Genomic DNA, 15,488 nt, shown 5'->3' on the forward strand with positions numbered 1-15,488 from the left:
CTCACGACATCTCCACGCAGCATCGGTTTGTGCTGTTTTATAAATGTGAAGTCCCAGTAATAAATATCCCAGCTCTTACTGCTTGATTCTCAAAACTCCAGGTCCCCTTCACTCCACGGGCAGGGAGGATAAACACTGAAAAAGGCAGATTTCGCTGTGCTGGTGTTTGTGTGGAAGTCCTCTCCGAAACGTTGGATGCTGGCTCTCACAGGATTTTACTTTTCCTCACGGAAGAACTGACAGCAGTGCACCTGTTAACCTGTTCCCTGACATAATTAGCATGTATGACGTGGAGGAGGAAGTCGGATTGCACAGACGACTTCAGACTTCATGAGTTAGAGCAGCCTTTGGCGGGGACGTTTCAGTTAGTGATAGTGGATTTCATGGTAGCCGTAGGAGTCACGGAGGAGGCATTTCCGCTACGATTCTAAAGACTGCTTGCTTTTTGTTTGCATGTTTTACGTAGCTTTTAATTTATTATTACTGTTATTGTTTGGCAACTCTCCTTTCTGTTCTTTTCCTCTGCCGTCCGTCGTCTTGTCCTGACAGTCGCAGCCTGACATGGAATATGGGCGTGCCCCTACCTGGGTGAGATGTCAGGGGAGCGTGCTGTGGGCCCCGCTGTGTGCAGTGACAGATGGTAACCACGGGGTCCCCACTAAACTCATGGTGCTTTTCTTAGAGGCCACATGCTTCTGCGTCCAGCTACCAATTTATTGTTTAATTTTCATTTTATCTGAAAGGCAGAGACAAGGTCTTCCATCTGCCAGTTCAGTCCCCATTTTTCCCACAACAGCCAGGGTTGAGTCAGGCTAAAGCCAGGAGCCCAGAACGCAGTCCAAGTCTCCCACGTGGGTGGCATGGACCCTTGTACTTGAGCCGTCACCTGTTGCCTCCAGGGGATGCATTAGCAGGAACCCGGATCAGAAGTGGACTCAGGCCTCCACCCCAAGCAGTGACTTAACTGCTGTGCCAGACGCCTGCCCCACCCGCCAGTCTTCCCCTGGGAGCTGTAAGGTCAGCAGGGCAGGTCAGCCTTTGGAGTGGACCCCATGCTCCCAGAGCCCTCTGGGCATAGCCTCGTGGACGGGCTCTGCAGCGGATGGTGCCCGAGTGTTCACTCAGCGCTCAGCCGTTTGCAGCTGCCCCCACCCCGGTGACGAAGGTGCTGTTTAGCTTTCGGGGAACTTGTGTCGGAGCAAGAGTTCCCAAAGCCTCCAAGTTTGCTTTAGAAGATGAGATAGGAAGTCCTTGTACTTGGTGGAAAATCTGTTATTTTCCGATCTGTGTCCGTTCGCGATGACTAGGCAAGCAGGCTCTCCTGCCAGGGAGTGACCGTGAGGAGGGTCCAGGGCCCGTAACAAACACAGCAGTTTGATTTGTGCTGCTCTTCCATCTCCCTGTCTGAGGGTGTCCGTGCCTTCTGTGTTCTGGAACTGGAAGCTGTATGCTTAGAAGGAGGCAGGTCCACCCCACCGGGAAGCACAGCCGCGCGGTGGTGTCTGGTACCAGCGCTGCTCTCCTGGATTCTAGGACGCCACGCTGAGGACTTGGCCTGAAGGCATTTTCTGCTTCATTGATTTCACTGCATTTCAAGGTCACTTAGCAAACTGTTATGGGGATGGTAACAGTACCACACGCTGAGCCCTGAGGACGCAGAGCGTAGCCGAGGGAGTGGACCCGGGCTGGTGCTGAGCTGCTGCGCAGGTCTTAGCCTGACAGGTGGAGGACTCGCTAGAGGCCGTGTGATAAGATTCAGGAAGTGCCCTTCGCAGAGTAGCTGGCTGAGTTATCTCCAGAGACCTCCCCAGTGGCCCTGATCAAGGGCTGCGACCTCCAGGAACAGACACCTCTGTCCTGTAGGGCACGAGCCCAGCAGCAGTGAGCGCTTACTTTCAACTCCACGTAGGTTTTAAGAGCCTGTCTGTGAGGGATGGACACCCATGTTAGTGGTCACACGGGGTGAACACATGTGTTAGTGATCACACGAAGGGATGGACACGTGTCAGTGGTCACATGATGGGGTGGACACGTGTTAGTGATCACACGATAGAATGGACACACGTGTTAGTGGTTACGTGATGGGGTGGACACACATGTTAGTGGTCACACGTTGGGGTGAACACACATGTTAGTGGTCACACGATGGAATGGACACGTGTTAGTGGTCACATGATGGGGTGGACACACGTGTTAGTGGTCACATGTTGAACTTTGTTTTTACTTTCAGTCTCTGCCCCCTTTTTCAATTGGACGGAATGGCATCGAGTACTGTACTCGGAAGCCTTGCCTTTCTAGTTCTGTTTCCCATCTCTAATGCCCTTTGTGCTCTGTCTTTTTTTTTTTTTTTTTGACAGGCAGAGTTTAGACAGTGAGAGAGAGAGACAGAGAGAAAGGTCTTCCTTTTGCCGCTGGTTCACCCTCCAATGGCCGCCACGGTAGGCGCGCTGCGGCCGGCGCACCGCGCTGAGCCGATGGCGGGAGCCAGGTGCTTCTCCTGGTCTCCCATGGGGTGCAGGGCCCAAGCACTTGGGCCATCCTCCACTGCACTCCCTGGCCACAGCAGAGAGCTGGCCTGGAAGAGGGGCAACCGGGACAGGATCGGTGCCCTGACCGGGACTAGAACCCGGTGTGCCGGCGCCGCAAGGCGGTGTGCTCTGTCTTTTGACTCACATAGAAAAACAATGTCTAATGTCATTAATAAAAATGGTGACAGTTGGTGTTTGGATGATCCTGTGAGACGCGGTGATGGCCCTGTATGCACACTGGTCATTAATGTGCTGACCAGTCACCATTACCAGGACGAGGGCCGTCTTGACAAAGCATTTACTCCTGTATCGTGTTTACCCTCTGGTACAAAATGCCTCTTGGTCTTGTCAGAATCTTACTGTACCTCAGAGTCACCTGGGGAGCTTGTTAAAATCCACACTCCTGGGCCTCACCCTGGGGTTCCTGGTTTCCTCTGTGTGGTCAGGTGACCCCCACGCAGTGGCCTGCCCAGTCCCTGAGACGCAGCCTTGTAGCCGGTCACCGTCAAGGGAACAAGCCTGTGTACCATTTAAAGCCACACAGTAAAGAATGTTGGCTAAAGAATCGCGGAGAGCAGAGCTGCTGCGCCCTGGGTGCCTGACTTCAGATGAAGTTGAGGTTGGACTCTGCAGTGTTACGGCTCATTGTTGGTGCTCCTGCCCTGTTATGCCACAAAGGCCCTCCCCGGCCCCCTAAACACAGCACAGACACCCAGGATCCAGCTCAGTGGTAGTGTGGACGAGGCCAGCGAGGCCCTGGGGGTTTGGGAACGCATTCTAGGAAGAGATTCCCCGTGGCAGTTTCACCCAGACCAGGGCAGAAGCTCCAAAAAGGCTGCAGAGTTTCTCCTGTGTTTCCGTGGAGGCTGGGAAGGGTTAAGTGGACAAGTCAGCACGTGCATTGGCTCTCCTGGCTCCCACCTGCCCTCCGCCATGCTGGAGGCTCGGTGGGGCAGGAGGAGGCCTGCAGGAGGAGCCCGGTGCGCTCTGTCTGTAGGCAGAAGTGGAGACCAGAGGGCTTGCCCGGCACGGTGTTTGTCATCCAGGTAACAGTCCCTGAGCACTGGGAGACCTTAGCACCATGATGGTGTTACCGTCTCCCAGATACTGGTCTCTCACGAGATAACAAGGGAATAAGACGAAGGTCTAAATTAGCCAGTCTTGATGTGCGTTTCCATCATGTGTCTTGTCTGGGGAGACACAGAGGGAAATTCAGTGGAGTGAGATTCCCGCCAGTCTCCAAAGGTTTTTACTCTGAAGTTTCAGAAACCTTCTACTCGTTTCCAAGTTTAATGTGGAAGGGGGCGTGTGTGCATTCTCGTGTTTCATTTAGAAACTTCAAGTTAATTGTAATTTCTGAGTTGACACGAAGGTGGATATAGCTTGACAGCCAAGGTTTCCTGAGTCTGGATTCATAATCTCTCTAGAATCGGTTATTCTGTGTGACGTCATGGCTGTGAAAAAGCCCCTCCCCCACCCCCGAATGAGGAACCACAGCCAGGACCCCCACGTGCCAGGCGTCTTCCGCAGAGCTCGCTTCTCTGTCCACTCAGCATGTGCCGCGTGAGGGCAGCGTGCTGGGCACTCACTCTGTTCTCATGTGCGCTGCATGGGGGCTGTGTGAAGTGTCATAGCTGGGGAGGGGGTGCATGGGGTCCAGGGCTCCCTGAGGTCCCATGGCAGAGCCTTCCCTTTGGAGCCAGCCCCTGTCTGTGACCCCAGCGTCTCCGCCGTTCGCACCAGCGTGCAGACGGCTCCTCCTCTTCCCGCCCCAGGACGGGGTCTCTTCCTCTGGTGCATCACTGCTCTTGTTTGGAATCAGCAGAAATGCCCACACCGATAAAGCAGAGCGTTTCTAGAAGGCCTGTTTGGCTTAGCAGGCCCACGGGCCATACACAGCCCTCAAAATCACGTGGCCCGGCCCTGCCAAGGCAGGACTCGAAACTCAACAACTCCTTAGGCTAGTTTTTAAGTTGGTCATTCTGTATGGCCTTGAATGATGTCAGAAATATCCAAGTGGCCCTGGGCAGCGAAAAGGTCCCTAGCTGGGGCTGAGAACTGGGGCCCGAGGGATGGTGGCCCTGTGGTCATTCTCTGCTGTTCTGGAGGACAAATTGTGAGGTCGTTATAGGATCTCATTTGGATTTCATCTGGAAACGTAGAGTGGGAAGACCAGGTGAATGAAAAAAAAATGCACGTTCCCATGCGGATCTTCAGCATTTAGTCACCGAAAGGGCGGAGGCCATTCCTGAACCTCGGGAAGTGGCTTCCGAATGAGCCGAATGAGCCAACCTGAACCTGGGGAGGGAAGCTCGTTGGCCCAGGCGGAATCCCCGCCCCCTGCCAGCACCCAGGCCGCAGCACCGCCATAACCCTGGCCACGCGGGGCCACGGCTGCACTCCGCAGGGACAGGTGACTTGAGCGCTGGCTTGGTGGCGCTGGTTTCGTTTTCCTGAATTGTGGCGGCACGGACGGGAGCATGGAGGCTGTCGCCAGCTGTCAGGGTTCTGCTTCCCGGGCTTGGCATCGCCGCGCTCCAGGGAGAAAGCTCCATGTGTGCTCTGTGCTCCACCCGTTCCTCGCTGGTCCCACCTGTGTCCTCGTCCTTGTACTCATGCCCTTTCTCTCTTTTCTTCCGCTGAAACAGACAAACGGCTACGACGCAGAGCTGTGTGGCCCACAGTCCCTGAGCAGAAGATCTGGCAGGGTTAGTAGTCCGCGCTGCGGTTAGCAGGCCTCTTCCTAGCACGCGGTAGAGAGGGAGGGAGCGCTTTAGAGCTGGGCCACTCTCAGCGGGTCAGCATCGATGGGGGTGAGCGCCTCCGAAGTTAAACAGATCCCGAATCAAAGACGGGGCCGTGACTCACTGCCCGGGGTGCGTGCCTGGCACGGCCGTTCACGGCTCCGGTTGTGATACTGGTGTTCGTCTTCAAGAAATACTTGGGAGCCTGTGTTTCCCAGAGACGGGAACATGGTCGAGGGGTGGGCGGCAGGGGGAGCGGTGGGGAGGAGAAGAGAGGCAGAGCCTGGCTCTGTGGAGGGGGAGGGCGACACGGAGGCCTCGGGATGTACCAAGGAGGCGCTCACTGCCGGTGTCCAAGGGTTGGACTGGACACGTGATTGAGCTTCGGGGTGCCGTGTGTTATGTAATCTGAAGTCTTACTGCTTCCTTTTTCTCTTTGGGTTGTAAATTTTTCTAATCGTGTAAAATAGCATTTGTTTTAATGTGCTTTAACTATGCTATGTTAAAATATTGTATATGCACGTAAGGGCTATGCTGGGCTTCAGAGGGGTGACACTGGCCCCTCCTTCTCTGAGTGGGCTCAGCTCTCCGAAGCTGCCTGACAGGTGGCTGCTGCCTTCTCGTTCCCATTCCAGACTGACGACGCTGTTACCATGTTTCACCTAAGTCTCTCATTCCAGACTTTAAAAACCTCCGGTTCGAAGGCTGTGTCCCCCCATTGGTGTTTCTTTTTATGTTGGCACCTGCTGTGTGTTTGTAAAGCGATAGCACTCACGGATGGGAGCCCCCAGCAGGCCGTGTGTCTAGGCCAGAGGGTGACAGTTCTTACTGGGCTCAGCATTACAGGACAGGAGCCCTCACCTCCCTCCCTGGAAAATTCATGACCGTTTTGCAACATTGAATCATAGTTCAGGGTTGGAAGTTACTTTAGAAGTTTTTTTAAGATTGATTTATTTATTTGAAAGTCAGAGTTACAGACTGAGAGGGAGAGGCAACGAGAGAGAGAGAGAGAGAGAGAGAGAGAGAGAGATGGTCCATCCACTGGTTTGCTCCCCACATGGTCACAGATGGGGCAGATGGCCCCAGGACTGGGCCAGGCCAAAGCCTGGATCCAGAACATTCATCCAGGCCTCCCACATGGGAGGAGCACTAGAGCAGATTTCTGCTGATGTTCACAAGTGCGTTAGCAGAGAGCTGGATCGGAAGTGGAGCAGCCGGGACACGAACCGGCACCCACACGGGATGCTGGCATTGCAGGTGGTGGCCTTACCCGCTACACCACAGTGCCAGCCCCTTTAGAAGGTCTTTAGTGCCAGTTCTCTCTGGAGTATAGCCTTGCCATCAAGCTGTGTTGTACATACAGTTTATGTTTGTAGTCTATGATTTTTGCGCTAATATAACAAAAAGGCACTTTGTGATTTAGCTAAGATTCGAGTAATGCCTCCAGAAATCGAGAACCTGGTTATGAAACGGCTCCCCACAGGATGAACTTGGCTATAAGGGGCTTTAGAATGATCAGAGGCACAGCGATTGGAGAACGGAAGGACCTGCCTGTGTCGGCGCCGCTCAGGTCAGGTAGCCCCAGGCGTGTTGCAGGGAGCAGCTGGCAGAGATGAGCTCAGGACTCCACACTGCAGACCTGGGACCAGGTGGTGCCGAGAGAACTGCTGGTCACTTGGCCTGCACCCTGTGTCTTCCTTGTAACTTTCATACCTGTGTTTTTGCTTGGATCTGGCTTTTTTTTTTAAAGATGTATTTATCTATTTTTTTAAGACATTTATTTATTTGAAAGTCAGAGTTACACAGAGAGGGGAGAGGCAGAGAGAGAGACAGAGAGAAAGAGAGAGAGAGGTCTTCCACCTGATAGTTCACTCCCCAGTTGGCCACAGTGGCCGGATCTGCATCAATCCAAAGCCAGGAGCCAGGAGCCTCTTCCGGGTCTTCCACGCAGGTGCAGGGGCCCAAGCACTTGAGCCATCTTCTACTGCTCTCCCAGGCCACAGCAGAGAGCTGGATCTGAAGTAGAGCAGCTGGGTCTCGAACTGGCGCCCATATGGAATGCCGGCGCTTCAGGTCAGGGCATTAACCCGCTGCGCCACAGCGCCAGTCCCATATTTATCTATTTGAAAAGATCACACACACACACACCACACACGCACACCTTCCATCCATTGGCTCACTCCCTAAAATGGCTGCCATGACCAGGGCAGGGCCGGACCAAGTCTCCCACGTGGGTGGCAGGAGCCCCAGCACTGGGGCACCATCCGCTGCCTTCCCAGGTGCGCTAGCAAGGAGCTGGATGGGAAGCAGAGCAGCAGCATCACAGGCAGCAACTTAGCCTGCTGTGCCACGGCGCTGGCCGCCGGGTCTGACATTGTCACAGCGTGCACCCAGTGTGACACAGCCGGCAGGGTGCTTTCCCTCCGTGGATCATGGTTCTCTGCTGATGGGGGAGCCGGCCCTCTCCTCTCCACCTGCCTCCCTGGCGCTTCAGGGATGCGCATAGCCTTCAGGTGTGCTGAGCTAAAGAAAGATTGGGAGGTTGAGTGACCCAAATGGGGGAGGTCAGCTGGGGGCTTCTGGACGGCCCGGCAGGAGGAAGAGGGAATTGCACACGCGGTAGCACATTGCTGTGTGAGCTCTGAAACACAGGGCCAGCCCAGCCTCTGCCCTGGAGAGCTGCTCCTGTGCCCGTTGGTTCTCGATGCTTCAGCTGCATCAGCGACCTTGGGACGCTGCTCCAGCTTGGCTGTGTCCCTGTCTCTCTCTGCCTTTTGAGCGGGACCGGCAGGGCTTTGGGGGTGGTAAGAAAGTGCTCCCCAGTTAACGTCCTCTCCTCTTGGTGCCCAGAGTTCCAGCTACGGCGGTGATGGCAGATTCTCCACGTTGTCTTCACCCAGGGAGGAGAAGCTGGTTGGTTTCCATTTAAATCTCTCACATCCTCTCTCCAGAAACTACAGGTGTTGTAGCGTGCAGTGTGCGTGTGTGTGTGTTTAATTAAAATTAATCAAAAGGGAAAAACAAGAACACCCTGGAGCTCTTTCCTTGAGAGTCTCTGGAAACAGGTCACTTTGTAGGGAGCGTGCAGACGTCGCGGCTGTCCCTCGGGGAGGGGCTACACCAGGAGTGAAAACCACGTGCACCCCGAATCCACTGTGTGCACAGTCGTGTTCCTCCACGGGCTGTGAGAACAGGCGGGGTCTTGGAGACACAACTTCTAGATCATCGAGGTCCGCGTTTGTCCTAGAGAGGCTCATGCTCACCCAGCAGAATTAGCCGTCTAGCTCAGGTGAGAACACGGGGGGGGCCCTGGGGTCGCACGGGGGCAGGCGAGCAGCCTGCACTTCAGGACGTGCGAGATCCCAGTGCCACCGTGAGGAGGTGAGCAGCAGGATGGCAGCGAGAGACTCTGCACCAGGAAGTTCACACCAGGGAGTGTGAACCTCCAAGAATAAATGGGCCCACCCAGGCGTAGCCCAGGGGAGCGCGACAAAGCCAGGCAGACCGTGTGCCCAGAGCGGAGACACCTGCAGGCATCAACCCCACGGCCAGCGCGCAGGGGGCACCCGCACCCCCGAAGGCAGACAGGAAAGTCAGGTGTCGATGGCCTTGACCTTGCCCCCACCCCGTCCCATGTGTCCTCACTAAAACATCCCCAGAATAAGTGGCCCAGCCCCTGCCTCCCGTCCCCCTCTGGGCATCCTCCTGTGCCGCACTGTCGCCTCCTCCCCCTCTTCCCGCCTCATCTGTCTCCCTCTGCCAAGGGGCCCAGTGGTCCAGCAGCTCCTTGCCCCTCTGCCGCTTTGCCTGATCTCCGACCTCCTGCCTCTGCCCCTGCCTCCTATAATGATAAAACCCTCACTGTTATGGCCCTTTTGTCCCCCAACAGGTGAATTTTAACTGGAGATCAGTTGGAAGCACCCAAGAATTGTGGGTTGCACCACCTTGAAATGAGTTTGGATATTTCCATGATTCAAGGGGAGAATGTTGCAGTTGCAGGGGGCAGGCACTTAGAAAACTTCATCCCCTCCTCGCTTTCTCTTTTTATTATTAAAGATTTATTTACTTATTTGAAAGGCAAAGTTACAGAGAGGCAGAGGCAGAAAGAGAGAGAGAGGTCTTCCATCTGCTGGTTCACTCCCCAGATGGCCGCAGTGGCCAGAGCTACGCCGAGCTGAAGCCAGGAGCCTCTTCCCGGTCTCCCACGTGGGCCCAAGCATTTGAGCCATCCTCCACTGCCTTCCCAGGCCTTAGCAGAGCTGGACTGGGAGTGTAGCAGCCAGGCCCAGACCGGCGCCCACCTGGGATGCCGGCACAGCATCCTCACCCGCCACACCACAGCACCGGCCCCATCCCGCCTCTTTTTCAACCAGCAGAGACACCTGCTCTAACACAGAAGATGGTGTTGGGGAACCAACACCGAGCGAGTGACCTGCAGGTGGAGCTGTGTAGCGCATACTCAGATGTGAGTTACCCTCCCACGTCCAGATTGTATCTGACTCAACTTCAATTCATGACAACAACCTGCATCCAGAGGGCTGGAGGCCAACACGGGAGCTGACCCAGTCAAACAAGCACCCCAGGGCTTTCCTGGGTCCCTGGCAGCTCTGGGCCCACCCTCAGCGTTCTGGCTCTAGCTGATCTCTACAGGCACTTTGTCCCTTCCTGCACACCCCCTTGTCTTTTTTTTTTTTTTAAGATTTATTTTATTTATTTGAAAGGGAGCATTAGAGAGAGGTAGACACATAGAGAGAGGTCTTCCATCCACTAGTTCACTCCCTGCCATAACAGCTGGAGCTGAGCTGGTCCGAAGCTAGGAGCTTCTTCTGGGTCTCCCACACGGGTGCAGGGGCCCAAAGACTTGCTCCATCCTCTGCTGCTTTCCCAGGCACATTAACAGGAAGCTGGATCATAAGTGCAACAGCCAGGACTTGAACCCAGTGCCCATATAGGATGCTGGCGCTGCATGCTGGGGCTTTAACCGGCTGCACCATGGTGCCAGTGCCTGCACCCTCTTGTCTTGGTCCATCTCACTCAAGTACAGTAAGAAAAAGGTGTCACTCGGGTCCAGGGCTCCCGGCTATTCAAGACTGCCCTCGTCGGGAGCAGGTCCTGCACAGGACAGCACACTGGCTGCACGTGGGCCGTGGTCTGCTGCCGTCTGCCTGCACAGAGTGGGTGACAGCGTGGCTTCTGCGTGAGGCATGTCCTCCAATGTCTGGAACATGTTCCAGGATCTGTGTTAGATTCTCCCTGTTGCCCTAGGCCTCCCCCACCCCACCTCCTCTGAGGTCACTTTGCTGTGGCTCGTTCAAGGCGTAGGAAGGACAGCTCTGGCCGTTGGGTCCAGCAGGGGTGCTGTCCAGGCACTCATCTTCCAGGGCCGAGCTGTTCTCCTGTGAGCCTGTGGCCGCCCATCAGCGATCCTTTCATTTGATACTGCACAGACTTGCGCCACCCAAAACTGTCTGAGATGCGAATTCATCATGTGACTACCTACCCAGGAGGCCATGGGGCTGGGGGTCGTCTCCCCCAGATACTTGGTCCGTAAACAGAGGCCGATGTCCCTCACCCAGGAGGCCACAGGCCCGGGGGTCGTCTCCCCCAGATACTTGGTCAAGAAACAGAGGCCGACGCAGCCAGGGGTTGTCTCCCCCAGATACTTGGTCCATAAAGAGAGGCCGATGTCCCTTACCCAGGAGGCCACGCAGCCAGGGGTCATCTCCCCCAGATACTTGGTCCATAAAGAGAGGCTGATGTCCCTTACCCAGGAGGCCACGCAGCCAGGGGTCGTCTGCCCCAGATACTTGGTCCATAAACAGAGGCCGATGTCCCTTACCCAGGAGGCCACAGGCCTGGGGGTCGTCTGCCCCAGATACTTGGTTCATAAACAGAGGCCGATGTCCCTTACCCAGGAGGCCACGGGCCCGGGGGTCGTCTGCCCCAGATACTTGGTCAAGAAACAGAGGCCGACGCAGCCAGGGGTCGTCTGCCCCAGATACTTGGTCCATAAACAGAGGCCGATGTCCCTTACCCAGGAGGCCACGGGCCCGGGGGTCGTCTGCCCCAGATACTTGGTCCATAAACAGAGGCCGATGTCCCTTACCCAGGAGGCCACGGGCCCGGGGGTCGTCTCCCCCAGATACTTGGTCCATAAACAGAGGCTGATGTCCCTTACCCAGGAGGCCACGCAGCCAGGGGTCGTCTGCCCCAGATACTTGGTCCATAAACAGAGGCTGATGTCCCTTACCCAGGAGGCCACGCAGCCAGGGGTCGTCTGCCCCAGATACTTGGTCCATAAAGAGAGGCTGATGTCCCTTACCCAGGAGGCCACGCAGCCAGGGGTCGTCTGCCCCAGATACTTGGTCCATAAACAGAGGCCGATGTCCCTTACCCAGGAGGCCACGGGCCCAGGGGTCGTCTGCCCCAGATACTTGGTCCTTAAACAGAGGCCGATGTCCCTTACCCAGGAGGCCACGGGCCCAGGGGTCATCTCCCCCAGATACTTGGTCCATAAAGAGAGGCCGATGTCCCTGCCGTTCTTAGTTGGGAGCTCTCCCCACCCAGCTCTAAAACCAGAGCTCACGCTGCAGAGACCTTGTTGTCGGAGTTAAATCCGAGGGCTTCTCCCTTCTGTCGGTGATCTGGTCACAGGTCGTTGTTGTCCTTAACTGCCCTGGCCGCCTGCACTTCCCTCCTCGTCTCCCCTCCCCATGCCCTGATGGGCGCGTGTCCTTGTTTCTCGTGGAAGATGGTGTCTGGGCGTGTGACCCTGCTGTGACGTTGAGGCATGGTGTGGGTATGAGCCCCGTGCCCCCTCTCTCACCTGTTTCCTCTGATTGCAGGGCCCGTCCTGGTCCAGCTTTGACCCCGGCCTCCCCTCCGGTGGCTTTGCTCCCAGAGCCCTGTCTGCCTACCCTGGAAGCCGGGTCTGTTCCCTGTTTGACCGCACTTTCCCTGTCTTTCCTGCGAGTCATGGGTCACGTGGGGTGGATGCTCCAGCCTCCTCTATATGAAGTCCACAGGGCAGATCTGAGCGGCTTTGCTGCCTTGACTTCTTTTGCCCAGCCTCTTCTCAATTATTTTTTTTTTTTAGTGTCTAAAAAAATCTAGGACCTAATATAGAAGAAAGGACTTGAGGAAGAGGAGGGTGCCACTAAACAGGTATTTTCAAAAACTCAGGGCCACAAAGTTGGTCTCTTGGGTCTCTCCTCCTTTTCCAGCAATTGTTCCCCATTTGGGGTTTGATTTGTTTTTTTAAAAAATATTTTTCTCCTGTGAATGTGTTCAGGAAGCAATTTGGAAGGGTTTTGCGCAGTCTGCCTGCTCCATCCTAGAGAAGTGGCCAGGGCAACAGGACGGTGCCGTTTCTGCGGCTCTTGCCGGTTTCCTGTTTGTGCAAGGCCAGGTTCAGGTCCGGCCGAGGTGCCTGGAAGTCAGTGTGAGAGGCCCCAGGGCCATCATATTCGGGAGGTTGAACCCGCATCCCCCTGGTGTGTGGACTGGAGTGGCCGAGTGACCGTTGCCCAGCCCCGCCCTGCGGCCTGCTCCTGGTGTGCGGTGAGGTCTCTGCACCAGCATGCTCCCCCGCTTGTCCCAGGTCCCCAGCCAGGGCTGCCCTTTCACAGGGAGCCCAGCTCTTCCAGAAAGACCAGCCCGGCTGGCCAGAGCAGCCCCACAGCCCTGGGGTGTCTGGACGGCCGCTCCCGGCTGCCGTGCCGCCCTCTTGCTGTGTGGACACCGTGTGTGAATTAACCCAGGAGCTGAATTAACCTGGGTTGGTTGGCATGGTTGGTGGTGGTGACCTTGTAACACATCCATCTCACTCCCCAGCCCTTTCTTCCAGGAATGCCTAAAAAGAAATGACTAGCGAACAGTTGTGGTTCAGATGTTGGGAGAGTTTACTATTTCAAGTTAAAACTCCTTTCCTAGCTCTCTGGTAAACTTTCCGTTAGTCTCTGCTTTGCTGGGAGTGCAGTGCCAGCCAGCTGCCCTTCCCTGCTGATTGTGGTAATCTGGCTGGTAATCCGGCTGTCGTGGGAACTGCGGCCACCCCGGTGGCCCTCACGCTGCTGCCGGTCGCTGTCTCTTCAAGGCTTTTAAAATCTGCCATTTGCTCTCCTCCTGCAGCCCTCCTGCCTATCCAGCGCCGCCTGGCCTGCGGGGAGTCACAGGGTGCGTGTGTCTCCCGTTCCGCCGGGGGATTGCAGGTTGCCACGGAGCTTACAGGAGCCCTGGGCGCTGTCAGCCCCCTTTGGCCAGATGTGGGTTTTACCCCTGCTGACAACTCCCGTCTGGTCAGCATTATTTAGGAAGGATGGCTTTTAGTGCCTGGACAGTGTAACGGATGCTAACGCGTGCTACTGTATTACCCTGGGAATTTCTAAATACAGGGACTCAGGCTTGCAGGAATCTTACAACTAGATATTCAAAGCTGGCGGAAATGTGTTGTCAGTAGCTGCGAGTTTCCATCAGATTGCTGGCTTATGGGTCAGGTACACACGTGGCCGAGCAAACCAGTGTGTTCTCATGGAGAAATGAGTAACATTAAAGTTCTTGTAAACTGGACAAAGTCTGCCATCGCTATGAGTGGCACTGTAAGCTCCTGTTCACCCACTGTGATTAACAGCGTTTTCTAATTAATCAAATATTCTGTCTTCTCGTTAGCAACTTCTACAGAGTTCTAAATTATTAAAACCATTAAATAAACATGACTTAATTTTTTTCTTGCAAAGCCACATCGCATGGAGGGATTCTTGAAAGATCACATGGGATGCCACCGTGTTTCGGTTATCTGCCTATTTTAAATCTGGACTAACAAGGGTTGACTTAGCATGGAATGCCTGTGGGAGTGATAGATCTAAATGTTCCGTTGGATACTGCCCGTGAGTCAGCGGGCACTGACACTCCTCTCGACTTCCGCCTGTGTCCGGTGCGGTGCCACAGCTCTTTGGCAACGAGCTGGAAGAGGTGGTTTCCAGCCGGCCTGCATGATGTTTTTCAGGTGTCGCCGGCACGTGTTCCCTTTCCTTACATTTTCAGAGTTTTCTGGGAGCGCTCGGGCAGGAAGGGCTCCCCTCCTGACTGTCTGTTTTGGTCGCAGGCATCCGTGTTTGACGACAGCAGCCTCACGAGGGCACGACGGGGCAGCGGCGGCGGCTCCCACGCTGTAAGGCACTGTCTGTGTTGCCCACGCCTTCCCGTCTGCTACATGGCCCTGGGGATGCTCACTGGGCTGGGTGTGGTGCAGCCACGGGAGGGCATGGCAGCCATAGGGAGCAAATTGTCTCGTCTCCATTGTCTGTTGAGATACAGCCCTGGGTGATGTGAGCCGTGGGATGCTGGTGGCTGGTTTAGCATCCTCACTCAGTTTGCACCAGGGTCAGGGGGAGAGTTACCTTGACGGAGTTCTCTGTGCTCTCCTGACCATCCTGACACATAGTGAAGGGGTCTGAAGATAACACAAGGGGACAGAAGAGAGTTCAACAGGCCACGGATTATTTTGCCTCTGGATAATCAAGGAAGATGAACAGATTTTGTTAAAAAAGCTTTATTTATGACCACGGCAGCCAGCAGCCAGGACTGGGCCAAGCTGGAGCCAGGAGCTTCTTCCGGGTCTCCCACATGGGTAGCAGGGACCCAAGCACTTGGGCCATCTTCCTCTGCCTTCCCAGGCCATTAGCAGGGAGCTGGATCAGAAATGGAGCTCCTGGGAGTCGAAACATCCCTGATACGGGATGCTGGTGATGCAAGCAGAAGCTTAATCCTCTGTGCCACAGCACCAGCCCCAAGATGAACAAATTTGAAGACAGAATACTGTAAATGTGTGGTCTTTGGACTCCTTTCTTCTAACATTATAGACTCAGTTACCACACTACAGGGAGTAGCTGTACAGTAGACATCTGCTGGTTAGTGAATGAGAACTGGGACTGAGCCTGTGGCAGCGCGAAGGCCCGGATGCCTGGCCTGGGTCCGTGGAAGCGGAGCGTTCGGCCCCGTCAGTGGTGGAGGGGCCTGCAGTTGAAATCAACTGGCTGCCTGGTGGCCTAACTCTCATTCTGTGATGTACCCTGCTGTTTCTCTACTGTCATAGCTACTCAGTTTCTACAAAGTTCATCAAACCTGTAATTTTCTTTTAAAAACATGTGACTCGTGACTATCAAATCTAAGCTGACCTAGCGTCCATTTTTGCTGGCACCTGGTTAAGCCTTGCTCC

The 15,488-nt window shown here is 55.2% G+C and overlaps 1 protein-coding gene across 18 annotated transcripts in view; it reads left to right on the plus strand.

Annotated features, from left to right (window-relative positions):
* Window positions 1-15,488, plus strand: part of LRRFIP1 (LRR binding FLII interacting protein 1) — a 122,119-nt gene that overhangs the window by 67,084 nt on the left and 39,547 nt on the right. For 6 of the 18 annotated variants that reach the window (XR_009866035.1, XR_009866057.1, XR_009866039.1 and 3 more), the window contains exons 7-11: window positions 550-588; window positions 5,177-5,236; window positions 8,123-8,185; window positions 12,118-12,201; window positions 14,376-14,441. The exons of 4 other annotated variants lie outside the window; for them this stretch is intronic. Coding sequence is in view for 2 of the 14 variants with exons in the window: in XM_062193868.1 (XP_062049852.1) it covers window positions 550-588; window positions 5,177-5,236; window positions 8,123-8,185; window positions 12,118-12,201; window positions 14,376-14,441 (312 nt within the window). In the remaining 12 variants the exon portion in view is untranslated. The remainder of the gene's footprint in view (window positions 1-549; window positions 589-5,176; window positions 5,237-8,122; window positions 8,186-12,117; window positions 12,202-14,375; window positions 14,442-15,488) is intronic. 8 more of the 18 variants (XR_009866038.1, XR_009866068.1, XM_062193870.1 and 5 more) reach the window with 5 other exon arrangements.

Source organism: Lepus europaeus, chromosome 1 (genome assembly GCF_033115175.1).
Source record: "Lepus europaeus isolate LE1 chromosome 1, mLepTim1.pri, whole genome shotgun sequence".
NCBI lineage: Eukaryota > Metazoa > Chordata > Mammalia > Lagomorpha > Leporidae > Lepus > Lepus europaeus.